Source organism: Chaetodon trifascialis, chromosome 22 (genome assembly GCF_039877785.1).
Source record: "Chaetodon trifascialis isolate fChaTrf1 chromosome 22, fChaTrf1.hap1, whole genome shotgun sequence".
In the NCBI taxonomy this organism is placed as follows: domain Eukaryota; kingdom Metazoa; phylum Chordata; class Actinopteri; order Chaetodontiformes; family Chaetodontidae; genus Chaetodon; species Chaetodon trifascialis.
The window spans coordinates 14,309,765-14,327,117 of NC_092077.1; the positions used below are offsets into that span (position 1 = coordinate 14,309,765).

The window sequence follows — 17,353 nt, forward strand, 5'->3', positions numbered from 1 at the left end:
AAATCAAATACTACAAATCCACTCTTTTAAAAGATTTCCTCCACGCTATCATGTGCTTTCGAGGAATGGACGTAATGCTGCTGAAGCCTCGTCTGAGGTAATGAGGCCTCGTGTTAGAGAGCTGAGATGACAGTGAGACGGAGGGATCGAGAGGATAAAAGAGAGGGATAAAAACAATCCTCGGATTTTCCCCAACAGCCTTCTACCTTCGTGCTCCTCCAATTTGCTGCTCTGCGTCCATCACTCCTCTCTAACCTCTACGTCCACCTGCACCTTTCACCCACCGCTGAACCTCCTGCTCTTAACTGACTTGTGCCCAGGGAGAGTGGATAGACACCTGACAGTTACATACAAGGAAGATTAATAAATAATAGGAAACCAATTTAATAGATTTGGAATGATATGGATGATGGAGCATGGAGGATTAGAGCTGAAATAAAACACAAGTATGTGCACTTACACCCCCTCCCCCAGCTGTTAGGTCTTTGTTTGTTTGCCTGTCGCAGTGCTAATTATGCCCTGTCAGCAGCCTGTCAAAAATCAAGAATTAGTAACTTAATAACATTAAAAAGATAGACACTAATGGCATTCATACTAAGCTCACTGCATCTCGCAAGTATCCATTTGTACCTGCAGACATGCCAAAGTGAAAGCGCAGAGTGTCTGGAAGGTTATGAGCAGAAAGTCAGGCTAATCAAGGTGGACATTATTGGTATAGGACTTTGCAACATGATGTATGTTTGGATAAACTGCAGCGAAGACATTAATACACAGCAGCCGCATATCGCCACATTTCTCCCTCCAGACCCATTTCTACACGATGAGGCTCATTATCTCGGCATGGCTGGTAGGGGAAGAGAGGTCGACTCAATCCTGTTCCTGCTGTATGTTGGACTGACTCAAAACACAATCTGTTGCATTGTAAAAAAAAAAAAAAAAAAAAAAAAAAAATGTATTCATAAAGAGGCCGCCTCGCCGGGAAATGTATGCATATAGATTCATCCAATTAGTTCTGGTTTCTGAGAAGAATTACAGCGAGAATGGAGATCGTTGTTCGCTGAAAAGATCCATTCTGTATGTGTCGCTTGTAAATTAGCATTGCACTTACTGGCATTGTTTCTGTAAGTGTATCTTAATGATTGGGAGGATTAGATTACTCTCACTCCAGTTGAATAGCATGACAGTTAGACCGTGAAACAGCAGTCAAAGGAATAGTTTGACAGTTTTGGAAATGCATTTATTTGCTTTCTTGCCCGCAAGTCAGATGAGAAGATCGATACCACTCTCATACTTACAAGTTGAATAAGAGGCTGGAGCCTGAAGGTTAGCTTAGCTCAGCACAATCACTGGAAACAGGGGGAGGTGGCTAGCCCGTCACTGTCTCTGGCAAGTTCACCCACCAGGACCTGTGAAGCTCACGTTGTATCTCATTTGTTTAATCCATACAAGAACCTCAGCCTCACAGAGACAGGTTTTAATGCTTCTGACTCAGTGCTGCAGCCATAATTTAATAGTAATTTCGCCTTTCATTGCACTTCCCCCCCCTCTTCAGTCCTCAGATATCATCAATACAGTATCTACTTCATATTAAATACAGAGTGAGAAAACTCTGGAAGGAAGTGGCTGCTTGGGAGTGGTGGGTGATATAAGAGGTTGTAAGACCAAGAAATGATTTGGTTTCTATCACAAGGTGATGAGATGGATAAAGAGGACAGTTCTTTGGACGAAGCGACAGTTTTTTTTGGATTGAGGAGGAGGAACTACAGTGTGTGTGTGTGAGGGTAGGCAGCATTTCATAAGGTGCGTGGCTCACCCTGAATCACAGATTTAAATGTTACATCTCCACCACCGGGCCTCCCCCCACCCCTCTCTGAGCTCCGAGCTCCACACAGGGGAAGGGGAGAGAAGCCTGTTGGGACAAAGAGGAGGAGTGATACAAACCCACAGCGTTATTAAAGGAAACGGCTGATAGCTTGTCGTCTGTTCAGAGTTGAGTTTGCAGAATTTGGACATTAATTGATTCTTTAATCTGTTCAGTCAGTCGTGCATTCTTTTGTTTGACAAAAAAAGTCGTTGCTACTGCTGAATGCTGTTTTCAAGTTCAGTCTCCAAAGCCTGACACGTTTTAAAATGCATGCGCGTGTCCGTGTCCCACAGACCAAACATGACGATTGGCATGAAGTATGGTGGTTTGACACGTGGGCTTGAGGCCAGCGTGAGGACCAGCACGTGCAGAGTGCTGTACAGCAGTGTGATGTCAGTCGTGATCACTGTATGTCTTTGTCTCTGAGATCAGATAAGATGGATATCCTGTAGTTTGACCCAGATGTTTATCTCAGTGTCAGGCGTGAGTTATGTGTCACGATGCAGGTTAAAATTGGCCGTGCTAATTGACTCCTTGGCTCGGCTCAAATGCTGCAGGGAGGAGGCCACAGTGCAGTGTGTGTGTGAGTGGAGAGAGATTCAGGATATTCAGTGTAGTTAAGAAAGCCGTAGGTCATTTGAGGAGAGCATGCCTCTTTGCATTTGAACCTATTATGAACCCATCTCTGCATTTTCAGGGTGCTTTCGTCTTTTCAGAGAGCTTGGGCCAGGTTATGAATTGTTGCTGTCGTGAGCTTGAAAAGTCCTTTGAGTCACTGTTCTGTATGTGCCGTACAATAAACGTGACTCACCTGTGTAGTCTTTTCTGTGGATTATGTGAGAAAGTCTTCCAATCCTTGTCATACCTCCAGCCAGCCCATCTTCCTCTCTGCACCTGCTTCATACGCCCCTTTTAGCCCTGTGTGGTATTTACCTCTCTCTTGTCTTTGTCCCCTTCCTTTATCTGCATCCTCCTCTTCTCTTTATTCTGCTGCTGTTGTAGCCAGTGTCCCACGTGGAAGCATTGTCCTGGTCCATTTCTAAAAATACTTTCAGATGATCTTGGCCATCAGTGTCTCCTCCTCCTCCTCCTACATGCAGCTCTTAAGGAAACCTTTTATTGTATTTTATTGAATGTTTGAATATAGTCGGAAACAAAACAGAATGCCCTCAGTAAGAAAAGAGTCAGCCACAGTCTAATATAGAGTACAGACAGTTATTATTACATTTTCTGTACATGTTGGTTAAGTACATTTCTAAAGTAGCTCTTTATCAAATCAGTTGGTTACTGTGAGGCTCAGTGTTCACTCGAATTCTTTCTTATTTACTCTGTTACAAATCTTTTTTTATAGCTCTTTGGTATTTTACATTCATCATTTTGCAAAATATTACTGCCAGAGTGAAAAGGTGCAAACAGTTTAGCACGAAATTTGAATTTGCATGTCTAATTGGCTTTAATGCTCCCTGCTGTATACTGACGACCTTTATGTCTTACAGACGGTTGACTCAACAGTTCTTCATAACTCTTTGGTGCTGACTGTCCTGTGAACTCATTTCGCTTTTCCTGGGTCATTTTCTCCTTCTCTGCCAGTGTGAATACGCTGATGTCTCCAGTTCTCGTTCTCATAACTGGGACAGACATGGGCAGAGGTTTCTGTAGGGAACAGAAAGTACTACACAAAAACAGCCTGAAAAGGAATCTAATGTTTGTCAGTTCGGTTAGCTGACATGTTAAAACAAGGTTATTTGGCTGTGGTATTTTTGTGGTCATCTATAAAAGTAGTGACGGTTATGTGGGACTGATGGTTACTTGATCTGGATCGCTTTTCTTCCTGCCTACAAACTAAGAAAGGACACAACGTGTAGAGCGCAAAAAAGAACAGCTAGTCTTTCTGTGAAAAGTGTCAAGGAAGATTTTAATTCAACTTTTTTGCTATTTATCTCAGTCAGTTACAAAAGCAGTTTGGGGGGGGGGGGGGGCTGAGACAAAACCTCTGCAAGGGTTTTACATTTGGAATTTGATAAAAGAATGATAATGCAAATGTTGCTTGAGATTTCCTCTGCTAGAGCTGCAGAGAGAACAGCAGCCAGGGTTTAGACACACCTGGTACACAGTGTCCCAGATTAATGTCACAGTAAAGCACTCTTGTATTGACAAGTCTTAAGATGTAAGTAATGTTTGTTCTTATTTGGGGAAAATAATAGTGCTGTCGATTAAAATATTTAATCGCGATTATAATCTCATCGATGTCATAGTTAACTCGTGATTAATCGCAAATTAGTCGCACCTTTTTATCTATTCTAAATGTCCCTTGAATTATCATTTTAATACTGTTATCAACATGGAAAAGTGGATAGGCTTGCTTTGTGCAAGTGTTTTTTAATTGAAAACATCAGCGTGTAGTGTTATATTTCACACTTTCTCACTTTGAGCAGTCATTCACATTTGAATGAATCAGATCTCACACAATTTAACACTGTCAATAAACAGATGACAAGAAATAAATACTTGGTTACAAAAAAAGCCCCTTCAACAACCCTTTCTAAGGGATCAAAACAGGGTGAATCAAGATAAAGTTACAAAGCGCACATCATTGTAAACTAGGACTCAGCCTATAGTGCAGTTAAACCATGGCTTAAACTTTCCTTTCTTAAGTTTCCTTTGAACATAACAGCATCCATATGCCTCTGTTGAAAGCCATCCAGTGTCGCCTGGTTTTGACAAGGAGGCGGCGGAGAATTCGCATTCGCTGTGTGTTTGGCCATCAAGTGGTATTTCAGACTGGATGTGCTATGGTGATAATTAAGTTCACGCTGACAATGCACACAGATAACTTTGGTCTTGTCAGTCGACCCATTTGGCAACTTTTTGAAACTAAACTTTCCATTCAGAATCTTGTTCGCATCCAGTTCGGCATCCACACAAACCAGTAGCCTACTCCTTTACAGCTAGTGAGCAGACAAGACCAAACACGTATGTGGGGCGTGCCTATTGTTTTGTTTCCGGTTTACAACCGGATCCTGTAGTTTTTCTTATGTTACTAGCAGTGGCCACAGCTTATAAAAAACTACAAGTTCCCTAGGTCACAAAGAGCATTAATCTTGCGATTGAAAAAAATGACACCGTTAAAATTGATTTGCGTTAACGTGTTGATAATGCGATATTTTTGACAGCACTAGAAAATAACCATCTTAAAACATTAAGGGTACAGCATGTAATTTCACACCCTAATCGAAGACACCAAAGAATACTTTCTTAGGTAGACACGTCTATTCCAAGCACTTTATTTTTTTCTATCACTGTCACATCGGAGCAAGAGCTCAGGAGCATTTCCTTGAGCGAGAAGTCAGGGAAACACTCTTTATATGAATACATCACCGGAGGAAACCCAGGGGAGCATGCCAAACGTGCATGGAGATGAAGTACATGTCATACTGTGAGGTGACCATTTCTAACCGACGAGTCAACCGGATGTCCTAACACATCTGATTTAATTTCTGTGTCACGAGTCCATCCTGAGACAGTATATGCACGTATCTGTCACACCGGGGAAGCTCAATAAATTCAACCTGGAGTCAAAGAAGAAAGGAAGACTCTGGGAGGAGAGAGAGCTTTTGCTTTATTAGTACAATGCTGGAGGGTTTAACGCCCAACTGTCATGAAGTTACCTTACATAAATCAATACAGCATCACCCTGCTAGATAGTGTGCTAATTAATTCAAGAATTTGAACAAGAGTTCGACAGGTAAACACTACCGTAAGGTGTTTTTCCTGTTGGACATTTTTTACAGGCACACCTTTAGTGTACAGCTAAGCACACATTGCATGAACATACCATATAGTAATTCCCTAGGGCTATAAAAGACCAAAGACGTGAAGCTCCGTTGAAGCTAGGTGTGCTCCTCCAATAGAGGCTGCGCATGCAAAATTCATGGCGCGCATGAAGACTTTGCACAAAACTTTCTGTAAGATCAACACACGCACTCACACTACCTTACAGCCCAGTCGCGCCTTCAAATACAGAAATTCCCTGTGATGCATACATCTCTCTTGCATACACTTCCTTTTATCACCGTATATTTTTTTTTAACAGGGTGAACATGTAGAAATTATACAGTCTCGCAGCGCCTTTATACCCACTCATCCCCCCCCCCCCCCCCCCCCGTTCTGCCCTGAAGCTTATCCATTCCTACCTGAACTCTACAAGAAAGCCTCTGAAAATCAACCAAAGTTGATGTTGAAGGGTCTCAAAGGCGCAAATTCCAACAAGCCTGTTTCTTTAGTGGAAGCGGGTCATACAGAGGCACTCTAAGCACTCAGGATTGACCACTTGATGACCAATTATCCATTGTCTGATGATGGTAGTGTTGTTTTTTAATCTGTGTCTGGCATATCTTTATGAAACAGTGTGGCTAAGTGATTTTGACCTTGACCTATTAAGAGGGATGAGAAGGATGCTTGATGTGGCATCAGTTGTTTGGGGCACTGGAGATCCTGGAAATTGTTGTTGCCAGTCTTGTGGTAATTAGAGTATTCTGCATTTCTTTTGACATATCCGGTTATATCTTCTGGTCTTTTATGGACCAAATCATTTTAAAACTAGGACATCTTGTTATTCTTTTGATTAGTTGCTGTGCTGACTTCTAATTCCTGTAATTGTGTTGTCTTTGGCCAGGTATCGAATGTCCACGCAGTTCCAGGAATTTGCCTGGAGGGATGCAGGTGGCTGAACCCTTCAGTGACGAGGCCATGCTGTTCACCAAAGAGCTGGTGCTGCAACGGGAGGTAAGCAGTCCAGCAGGACATTCTGGCCCCGGTTTCATCATTTCCCAGTGCTTCAGCACCCCTTCCTGTGCTGGTATCTCTTGGTGTTTTGCTATTCTGGCTCCCACACTGCTGCGTTTCATTTTCACACTCGCAGTCCAAGTTTAGTCTGCTTTGAGCACAAGATCATTTCAGTTCAGAGATGTGAGAGAATAATGTCCATTATGCTTTCAGTAACAGTTACTGATAACCACAGAAGCAAGTCTGGCTTTGTTGTTGTGTGATTGTGAAGATCCAACACTTATTAAAACTTTAATCAGTTGTTTCAAAAAATGTGTAGTGACATATACCACTAACTATACCCATATTTGATCTTTATATTTTATGCACTTCCAATTAGTTTATCATTAGTATTGTAACTCCTGTAGTAAAGACAGGATGGATCTTGTTTGTCCTTGATGATTTTTTGGACAAATCATCCAAACAGACACAGTTTTCCACCAGAGAAATCTACACAAAATTCCCATCTTTCCTTTGACATTCTGTTTCTGCTGCGATGCATCAAAACCGAACGTCTGTCTGTTAAATTGAGATGCAGAGATTGGGCTGCTGACTTTGATAAGCTGATTAAATTGTTCCCTCCCAAATGAGCTCTATTACAGCATTTAAAGCACTGCAGTCGCACCTTGAGTGCTGTGAAAACTCCACAAAAATCCAGACAAAAGTGGCCATAATCGCATAGGCTAACCCGAAAACACACACACAACCCGCACACACGCGCCATTCATCCTCCCCCGCTTACTCCCAGTTTATGGAAAGCTCACCTGATAGTGGATCAGTGCTCCTGGGCTTTAGAAACCCCCGTCCACTGTGTGCCTGTTCATTCACATGCTAATAGGTTTTTATAGGAAGCAGTGAATGGACCAAAGCCATGATGGAACTAGCTATAATCCTGCCACCACTTATCCAGGCCACACACTCTCTCTCTTTTGCTCTATTTTGCTCCCCCTCTCCATTCCTATCTACGTTTTAAAGGGCTTTTTTCGCGTAGGGTGGCTGACTCCACTGTCCTCCAGTTTTTAATTGTCATGGAAATGTAGCTTTGGCCAGCGTTGGAGGTGGACCAGCGTTGAGTGTGTGTGGTGAGCCAGGAATATAGGTTGGATCGAGAAAGCCATGACTGTGTAATAATTGATGCAGGCAGCAGGGATTTTGATTGACAGGGATGCAAACCTCCTCCCATGAGTCAGTGCAGAAGCTCTCTAGCAGGTACATGTTGATATGATATTTGATTATTTTTACAGATACATATATACGCACACATGCATAATTTATCAGATTTATAAGACCTATGCACATGCTTCGCCAGTCTTTCCTGTGCAAGCACATATTAAATTAAGCATTCGCCATCATGCAGATAACCTCCTCCATCCATACGCACTGTGACGCACGCACTTTCTCACACATTTTCTCCCTTGCCAGTCATCGGTGGTGTCAGCAAGTTTTTCACAGGTAGGTGGGAGTTAGCAGGCAGGACCGAGCCATATAATGAGTCCTGAGCCCAGTGCGGGGGCTGCTTGGCTGGCTGCACTGACCTGCTGTTATGGGCTAATATGAACACAAACACACACACACACTCTCTCAAATGGACACATTCAAGTTGATAACAACACAGTTAAGCATTCACACATAAGAGCTGTCACTTTTCCAAAAAAGAAAAAAAAAAGAGAAAGTTACTGGTTGAAAATCAGATTGGGTATCACTCCTCCGGTTGAGATCCTCACTAAACAAATTGGATCACGGCAACAGAAAACACACACATTTGGACAGAAAAAGAGTCAGAGGATAGTGGAATGTTACACAATGCCTGACGCTGAAACGGGATAGAGTTGCGTGAGAAAGTCCGAGCAGAAGAGTGACGGGAAGTGCAGAAGCTCTAACGAGGCACGAGTTAGTCGCAGCGGAATAAAAGACACGGGGAAGAAACTGCTCGGCGCCCTTGAATCCATCCTCCTCTCCGTCTCTCCCTTCTCCCCGCGCAGCATAGCAAGTGTGACCAAAACAGTTTATTAAGGTGTGTCGCACTCAGACATGAATATGGATCATTTCGTTTCATTAGCATGCGATTCTGCTGCTGATTCGACTGTGAATAGCATCTGATTGCGGGAGCTCTCGAGGATGTTCAGAAGATGGCCTCACGTGAATGACATTTGATTTGGGTTTTGGTGGCGTATTTATTTGCATTCATAAAATATTTCTCTCCCTGCCTCTGCTCGACAGTCATTTTGACTTGTGTAGGCCTTTGTTGATCTGATGACATGTTGACTCAGTGGTCCCTTTGGTTTTTTTCCCCCCACACTTCCATATTTCACTACTCTGTAATTAGCGCCTCTGTCTTTCTTATCTCCTTTGGAAATTGAGTTTGGGTGCAGACACCAGCGTACTTTTCTCTCTCCCTGCTTTTGCGCCACTGTTCGGGTCTTTTCTCTCTCTTTGTGTCTCGTCTCCCTCTTAGTCTTTGGTGTCCACTTTTAAATCTCTGACTGACATTTGCTCTTCGCTGTCTCCCTCCTCGCCTGCCATTTCTCTCTATCCCCTCCCTCCGCAATTTCTCCCTCTAAACTGACACGCAGCCATGTCTTAATTTCTCCACATGCAGACAGGCATAATTAAGGTGGCATCCAGTGAGGGGAGAGGCCCCAGTTTCTGTCTCCTCTATTTTTAACCCCCACACCCCCCCTCCGTCACCTCTCATTCCCTCTGTCTCTCTGGTGAATCTCTGTCACTTTTTAAAAAAAAATTCATTCAGACTCCCTCTTTTCAAAAATCACTTTTGTGTTTATCTGCTCTGTCTTCATCCCTCCCTCCCTTCTTTCTCTCTCTCCCTTACTGTCTGTCTGCCCCCCCGCGTTCTCCCTGTGTAGTGTTAATCTCTGACAGACACTGCTCCCGTTCCCAGCGTGGAACCAAAACAGCAGCAAAAATTCTGAGGAAAAAAAGGAAACACATTGGTAAACACCACTCCCCAGACATTTCCCTTTTCTTTTTTGATCTCTTCCATTTAATTTCTCTCACCTCCCACCTTCCATTGACAAAAAAAAACCTCCATTCAGAGTCTCAGTCACTGAGCCTCTCTGTTGATTTCTTCTTTATGCTTTTTGGGTGGCATCTTCAAAAGCTCTGCCAAACCAGAAGCGACAAGGATGGAAGAATTTTACTGCATTGATGAGTTTGTCGAGGATGAGTCAGCTAGAGACGGGACATAATTAGTGGTGTAGTGTTAGGTAATAAACGACACAAGTCAGCGAAACAATATTTAAACTATTCCCAAAGCCTCATTAAAATGTGCTCGTATTTTTAATGAGCGTCATCCCAAACAGAGGTGGCTGCGTTGTGAAAAATGTGACGCCTACGACAGCAGTGTGATGCTGGCGTCAAAGTGAGGCGCATCATACTACAAAGTTACAAGCTAAGTCATTTGCTTAAAAAATAGCTGTTCTGTGGTTGGAGTAACCTGTTTAATACTCATTGTTTGTCACGTTTTGCAAACACAGCTACCAGTTGCATCTTCTTGCAGCTTTTGTACAGACCACTGACTGGAACCACTGCTGTAAATACAGCCAGTTGTATAACCGGTCGCCAGGCGGGAGAAGAAGCCAGAATAAAAAAGGGTGAAGCAGAGATGGAGCGTTTGATTGAGCAGCAGGGGCGAGAGCAGGCTAAGTGGACAGTAATATGCGGTGTACTGATCCACCTACGTGTGCTGTCAGTCCTGTTGTCCTCATTCAGTCTGGGTGGTCTCTCATCTACTGTACTGTCCCGACTGACTACTCACTACCACTGTCTCTCTATATATCACACACAGAGATGTTCTTCGCTTACATTCTCTCACTCGCTTGTTAGCATGTAAAGACAAGCATGCGTGAAGAAGGCCTTTGTCACTGTATGTCAGGTCTGCACATTTTCATCTCCTTTATTGGTGTATTTGAAGTTCGGAAAGCCAGTAAAGACGATGTTCAACAACATCAGCTTGTTTTAAGAGACTAAATTGAATTTTACGCACTTGTGATGGATTAAAAGTGACAAATGATGTGTAGTAGCCAGACGTCACCGTTCCAAGTCTTCCGGTGTCTGAAAATATGTCAACACGGTATTTAGAAGGAAACATTTCAAGAGCAGTGTAGTGTCTTTGTCCTTTGACTGAACGACTGAGAGACACTTCACTTCATCTTAAATTCCAGCTGTAGTTGAAAAGAGATAAGGCAACAGTGAGAAATGATAATTGCAGCAATCAAAACAAAACAGAACTGGGTTAACATCTTAGCATAATTGCCGCAGTCATAATACACACCCATGCTCAGGCACTTACCTCGGTCTCTGAGTGACAGTGTGTCGCCGTCACGTGGCTTGCATGTTACTCCCCTGCCTAGACGTACCGAAAACGGGTCCACTGCTCCCACCTAGTCCACCTTGTGACACGAACGCTGTGTGCACCAGGCTGCGATTGGTGGGGTGGGTTGGAGGTTTGGCACAAGCTGCCGCCATACCTACAGGAGGTTGTGTTGCGGAGCGTCGATGAGTCACCGTGCCGGCGTGGCATCACAGATGCCCCACTCTCTGCTTTAATAACTGTTCTTGGTGAGCATTTTAATTAAATGCTAATGCGCCCAACACCTTTGAGATATCAAGAGGATTTGGCTCTCTGTTCTGTGTGGTAATTCTTATTGTACTATTACCTCAAGTCTATAAATAGACACACTCTGGCAATTTGATATTTGCGTTATCTAGTTGTCCGTCTTTTCTTCCATCTGTCCGTGCACACATCTGTGGTCAGTGCGACGCAGATCAATTCATTTAGCATTCTTCGCACGCACATAGAGGCACGCAGAATGCATCCTTCATGCATTTTAGCCTCTTTTATACGTCTTATTTTGCCTTTCAGGGCCGCGGGACGGCATCGGATTTCTCCACAGCGTCCATGCTCTCACATTGATTTCCGATCACGCTTGAATTACTTTGGCATGAGGCCGATTACACAAGTACTGCATCTCGCAGTCTTTGACCATGTCTTTTCCCCCTCACCCCCCCTTCTCACGCGCTAGCCTCACATTCTGTTGTTCACGTTGGTCTCTTTTGTCGACATGCATTTGTTTGTTTTGTCTGTTTTTGCTTTTCTTTCTCATACTTTGGTATGCAATATGTGTGTGTGCGAGTGTATGTGAGAGGGAGAGAGAGAGGGAATGAGTACACATAATGAATAATACATGGTGTGGTTTCCTGGTCAGCGAGACAGACAGACGGTGGGGATGGTGAGCTGCCCCTCGGGTCCTTTTTTTCCCACCACACACTGTAGTTAAACAAACCACAAGTGCAGAAGGCAGCCCCATATCCACATTACTGCTGCTTTATAGCCACAGACAGGATCTGTCCCCATCCATTCGTAATGCCGGCACCGGCTGAACGGCATGACCACTTTGGACTACAACCATACCAGAAATATGTAATACTTTTTACCCTCATATGGTAGCTAATTCTTTTAATGGCGAACAGTTAGAAGTGCAATTTTTCTATTTGAATCATAGGACCCAGATGGGACTTCTGATTTCGGCTGAGCAGCAACTCTAAAATGAATCCCCATTGGCAGATAAAGATATTTGAAATTGTAAATCATGACCTCCCCCCAAACAGTCACAGATGTGCCCTGATCTGTGCATTTATTCTGATGTTGATACAAACCAGAGCTCAGAGGAAAAAAACCCAAATCTTAACAGCCGTGTTCCTGTGGTGGTGGATGTGTCTTCTTGTTCAGATAGAGAAATAGAGGCAAAATAACTGGTGAACCATGCTAGTTTGCAATTTAAATAGATTTGATTTGGAATTCAAAGTTTGACCTTGAAACCCACCTTGTGAGCCTAATGCCATTAATAGTTTCTACTGAGTACTGATCATAAATTCTGACACTCACATTAAGCCTGCCGACATTACTTTCAGTTAATTGGTGTCAAAGGTAGAGTTTTAGGTTTTGGTTTTACGGCAGTTTGCAAATAAAAGTGCAGGTCAGCCCTGTTTGTGTGTATCAGCGTCATAGTCGGGCAGCTCTGTTCCTTGAAAATCGTGAATTATAGCCCGAAGGTGAACAAAGCGACCCACATAAACGCATTCACTCCATCGCAGCGACGGAGAGATAGATGGGCCTGAATAGAGATGGAGTGATGAGAGGAGAGGAGAAACCTGCTCACTGCTTTATCGCCCCAACTCGTTTACGAGGGCGACCTTGTGCTCAGTGTGTGTGTGTGTGTGTGTGTGTGTGTGTGTGTGTGTGTGTGTGTGTGTGTGTGTGTGTGTGTGTGTGTGTGTGTGTGTGTGTGTGTGTGTGTGTGTGTGTGTGTGTGTGTGTGTGTGTGTGTGTGTGTGTGTGTGTGTGTGTGTGTGTGTAATTGCAACCTCACCGTCCACCCTGATAAGCATACCCTGGAAACAGTGCAAAGACACAGGCACACACTGTGCTTGGGGACCAGCTGAATCCTCTTAGCCTTTTCCTCTACATGAAGGGCACTGCAGTACTCCACATCAATGAGGACAATAGTATAATGCTCTCATGCACTGGCACTGCACTGTCTCACGGTATATCACTCACCGTATTCATCTCATTTTTAATTCTCTTTCTTTCTGCATCTTTCCCTTTCTTTTGCACTCCATGCTTTTTCATTTTAGCCATAAATTTTAAGGCTAAACCTGCTGTTAGAGAACAGACTGGAGGTCCACAACATCACCATTCTTAAACAAACTCCTTTCTTAAATTATACTTAAACCTAAGGCCAGAAGACGGAAACAGGAGGAACACGAGAAGAGGCTTCTGTAGTCTCGGCTGTGTTTTTTATTTGCCTTTCCACCCTGTTATACTCTGGTCCCTCTCACTTAAAAAGAAAATAGCCAAACTACGTGTTAAATTTTGGTCTGTCTGAAAATACTGGAGGCAGCCAGCCAGATAGCCCGTGGCTGTGTCAATAGACACGTCATTACCTGTCTTATTATTTAGCCGCTGCTCTTTTCTTCTTCTGGCTCTTGTTTTTTTGCCTCTTCTACCAGTCCATTGTTCTAACAAAGAACAGCTTTGCTTACTGTATGCCATCACTCAGCACAGTCGCAGCCTGTGATTGCCAGAGATCACAAATAGAGGAAGAGGATTACGAAGAATAAAGTTGGGACAAATAATAAATTGAGCAGTGGCAGTAACTGTGGAATATTGACTACGTTATTGAACCGAGTCGGTCTAGTAGGGCACACTCAATAGCTCAATTTTTGCCTGACAGTCTGTCCAATTTTTGTCTTGATGTGGCTTTTTATCACAAGCAAGCTGCTTGTATAAATGCCCCTGTTAGTTACTTAAAGGGCTGCTTTAAAATTGTGCTAATTAATTGTTCTTTGGTAATTACATGAAATGGGAAAATGCAGGACAAAATGAGACCGATGATGACAATTATCATGTTTTGACTATAAGGATAATAAGGTCTGATAATAAGATCTTGGGGTCTGCAGGCAAAATGCCTCAGCCTTGACTGGGGTTTTTATCCTCGGTGTCGTCTTGTTAATCCTCCTTCGGTCAGCTGATTCTCCCTCACCTCTTGTTCTGCCCCATAAAGCAGCTTGATTTTTATTGCTTTTCTTAAAAAAAATGCTATTATTGTTGTCGTGCCTCACCATTCTTCTCACTTGACTGCCACTTTATGTTCCTCACTGAATTAATGTTAGTGTTCGCACACACACTCACTTCCGTCCTCCTTTCTGCGGCTGTCTTCCCCCTGCCTGCACTCCCTGTGTGATTTTTGTGTACACATGTAACTTTCAGTAACCTCCTTTCAGTCTCCGGGATAATACTCTCACACACAGCCACAAACTCTAACACACACAAACACACATACCCAGATCCCCCCGCTGCGTCGCCTTCTGAGCTGCTGGCCGCTAGGTGTTTGTTATCTGAACACGAACGCCGTTTGACACTGTAACAAAAATGGCGTGCGATTGGCATCGGAGGCAAAACGAACAGTCCGTTCAAATCAGCGCTGTCCGAAAGTGATGACGTTTTAAAGCTCTCTCAATGTGAAGGCATGTTTGAAATAAATGCGTTTTAATGGCATGTAATGCTAGAATACTACGAGGTCTCCTCACTGAATCGTCTCTGTTGTAGTTTGACCTAGATAGTGCTCACTGTGCACTGCTAGAAACAGTATATGGTCTCTGTCCTTCACCATATGTCAGTGGAATCTGATGAAGCCGCTTGAGGAAATGGCTCCGGGCCTCTACGCTTTATTGATGCTTAGATTGATCCTGGTCTGTTGATGACTGTGACACAGAAGTGCGACATATTGGCAGATTTGACAGACTAATACACATACATCTCTTTGTGTCTCTCAGAGCACATCTGATCTATGCATACACCAAATGCATAGATCAGATGTGATAAAGGAAGTGTATTGATGCTGCTTCGATTGCTTTGCAGGCAGCCTCAAATGTAGCTCTGCTCATACCTTCTTACGGCCCGGGATCCTATGCAAAGGAATTATCTGTCATCACTAGACGTGCAAGAGGGTCAGTGTGTGTGTGAGGCTGTGTGTGTTTACAGGCAAGCGCAGAGCAGATACCAGCGTTTCAGTCGTGCTAATGGTTCCCTTGACAACACAGCAGTTGCTACACATCGCTGTCTTGGCTGTAGGGTTAAAGCACATACCAGAAAGACACACACACACAAATGGGCCTGCACATGCACCCAGTGAAATCAGCTGCCATGATAAAAGGAGCCAGTTGGTCTCTGCGCCTTCTCTCCCCCACTCCCTGTTCTCTACTCTGTTTTTGTGATGGCAGAATTTACATATGGTCCACTCAGACCAACACACACACTCACACACCCTGCTGTTCACACACAGCATCTTCACCTGTCTCCCTCCCCGCCGTCTTCTTCGTGTGTCTCTGCGTGTCATGTCCGTCCTCCGTCACTTGCTCGCTCATTGAGTTGTCAACGTCTGGCCCCTGCTGCGTGGAGGGCACATCTACCTAGACCTCCCATCTCCTCACGTCTTATCCTTTTCTTTTCTGCTCTCCACTTTTTACCTCTGCTCTCACAAGACGCTCCTTCATCTGTGTGTGCGGTCGCGTGTGTGCGTTTGTGTGTGTATACCTGGCATGAACGGGGAATCTAGCCTCAGAGATTTGAATAAATAAGAGCAGAGTAAAGGCCAAAAAGAGGAGAGATTTGGAGCAGTAATCCTTCCCCAGCTTACCCCAGCACAACGTCCTCGCGCCTGCACCCTTATCCCCATCTCAGCATCTCCTTCCATCCACCTCTTCTCTCTTTCCATTTCTTTATATCCCTCACCAGCAAGAGCGAGGCTATCTCAGCGGCTGTGTCAGCGATCGGCATCTCGTCCCACCTCCCTCTCCCTCTTTTTCTGTGTTTTCCCAGGGGAGAGTCGGGGGCATAAAGGGAAGAACAAGCCTGGCAAAATCTTTTCAAAAAACCAACGGGGATTGGGCTCTCAGCTTTGAATCCAGACAGATAAAGCTAATGGCAGAAGTGGGCGACAGGCAGAGAGCTGTGTGTATATGTGTGCGAGCACAGCTTCAATTGAGGCCATCTATAGAAATGTAGTTTCTTTAAACCCCTTTGCTGGCTGAATCTCTCTCTTCGAATGTGCAGGGGTGTATGCAGGGGAAGTTCCAAGAAAGGCTGGCCGGGGCACTGCAGTGTCTTAACTGCTTTCGTTGCCAGCTGAATCCCTCTTAAAGTGAGAGTGTTTGCTGCTCTAAGTGTGTTCAGTTAGGCGATCGATACATCCGAGACCTACAGTAAATTTCAGTATCTCTGACGTGCCAGGGTGTACGTGTGTGCGTGTGCAGGTAAAATTTTGTTGGCCCCCACCTCTGGAGCTGAGACTCATGGATGTGGTTGTCAGGAGCTGTGTTGTTGTTAGCACCAGGGCCTCTGGTGTTTCTCCGGCACTGACATTTAGCACTGAAGTCTGACACGCCCACAGACAGACAGGATGCTTGCTTTCTCGTACATTTTATGCTGCCGCTCCATATTGTTTGTCTGCCACCTCACAGCAACTCGTTTGCCACTTTTTGGCTGAGAAGTGACACTCACACATATACATCCACACACACAATCACACACACAGAGTTATTATCTCCTGGAACAATACTAATAGATGCATGTACTGCTGTGAGCAAACAGTTTGTGCCTCTGCTGCCAACAGAGTGGGAGGGTGAACGCTTGCCAAGCCTCCTCTACCATGAGCCTCCTCTCTCCTCTCCTCTCCTCTCCTCTCCTCTCCTCTCCTCTCCTCTCCTCTCCTCTCCTCTCCTCTCCTCTGGCCACCCTTCTTTGTCACCCCTTCCTGTATTTTCTTCTTCTCTTCAATCATTTCCATCTAGTTTCTCTCAAGAGCCACATCCTCCTGTTCTCTGTCTTAGTAATAAACTCCCATAAGACCATTACCTCAGTAGGCCTTCCACTTCTATCACTATTGTGTGATACCACCTACTCGATTCACTTTTTTTCTGACTTGTGGCACTAATCCCTTTGTTATGTTTACACAATAACGGCGCATCGCCGATCGTGCCTCGCAACTTGGTTTGAAGTTAGTTTACCGCAGCAGCGGCAACAAAGCTGTAATTGATGGATAAACACAAGCCTGCTTGCACATATACGTCTTTGATGTGTCTGGT

The 17,353-nt window shown here is 44.2% G+C and overlaps 1 protein-coding gene across 1 annotated transcript in view; it reads left to right on the forward strand.

The window, feature by feature from the left end:
• Positions 1 to 17,353, forward strand: part of snd1 (staphylococcal nuclease and tudor domain containing 1) — a 167,314-nt gene that overhangs the window by 47,406 nt on the left and 102,555 nt on the right. The window contains 1 exon segment of the mRNA XM_070991570.1: positions 6,540 to 6,649. Coding sequence (XP_070847671.1) covers positions 6,540 to 6,649 — 110 coding nt within the window.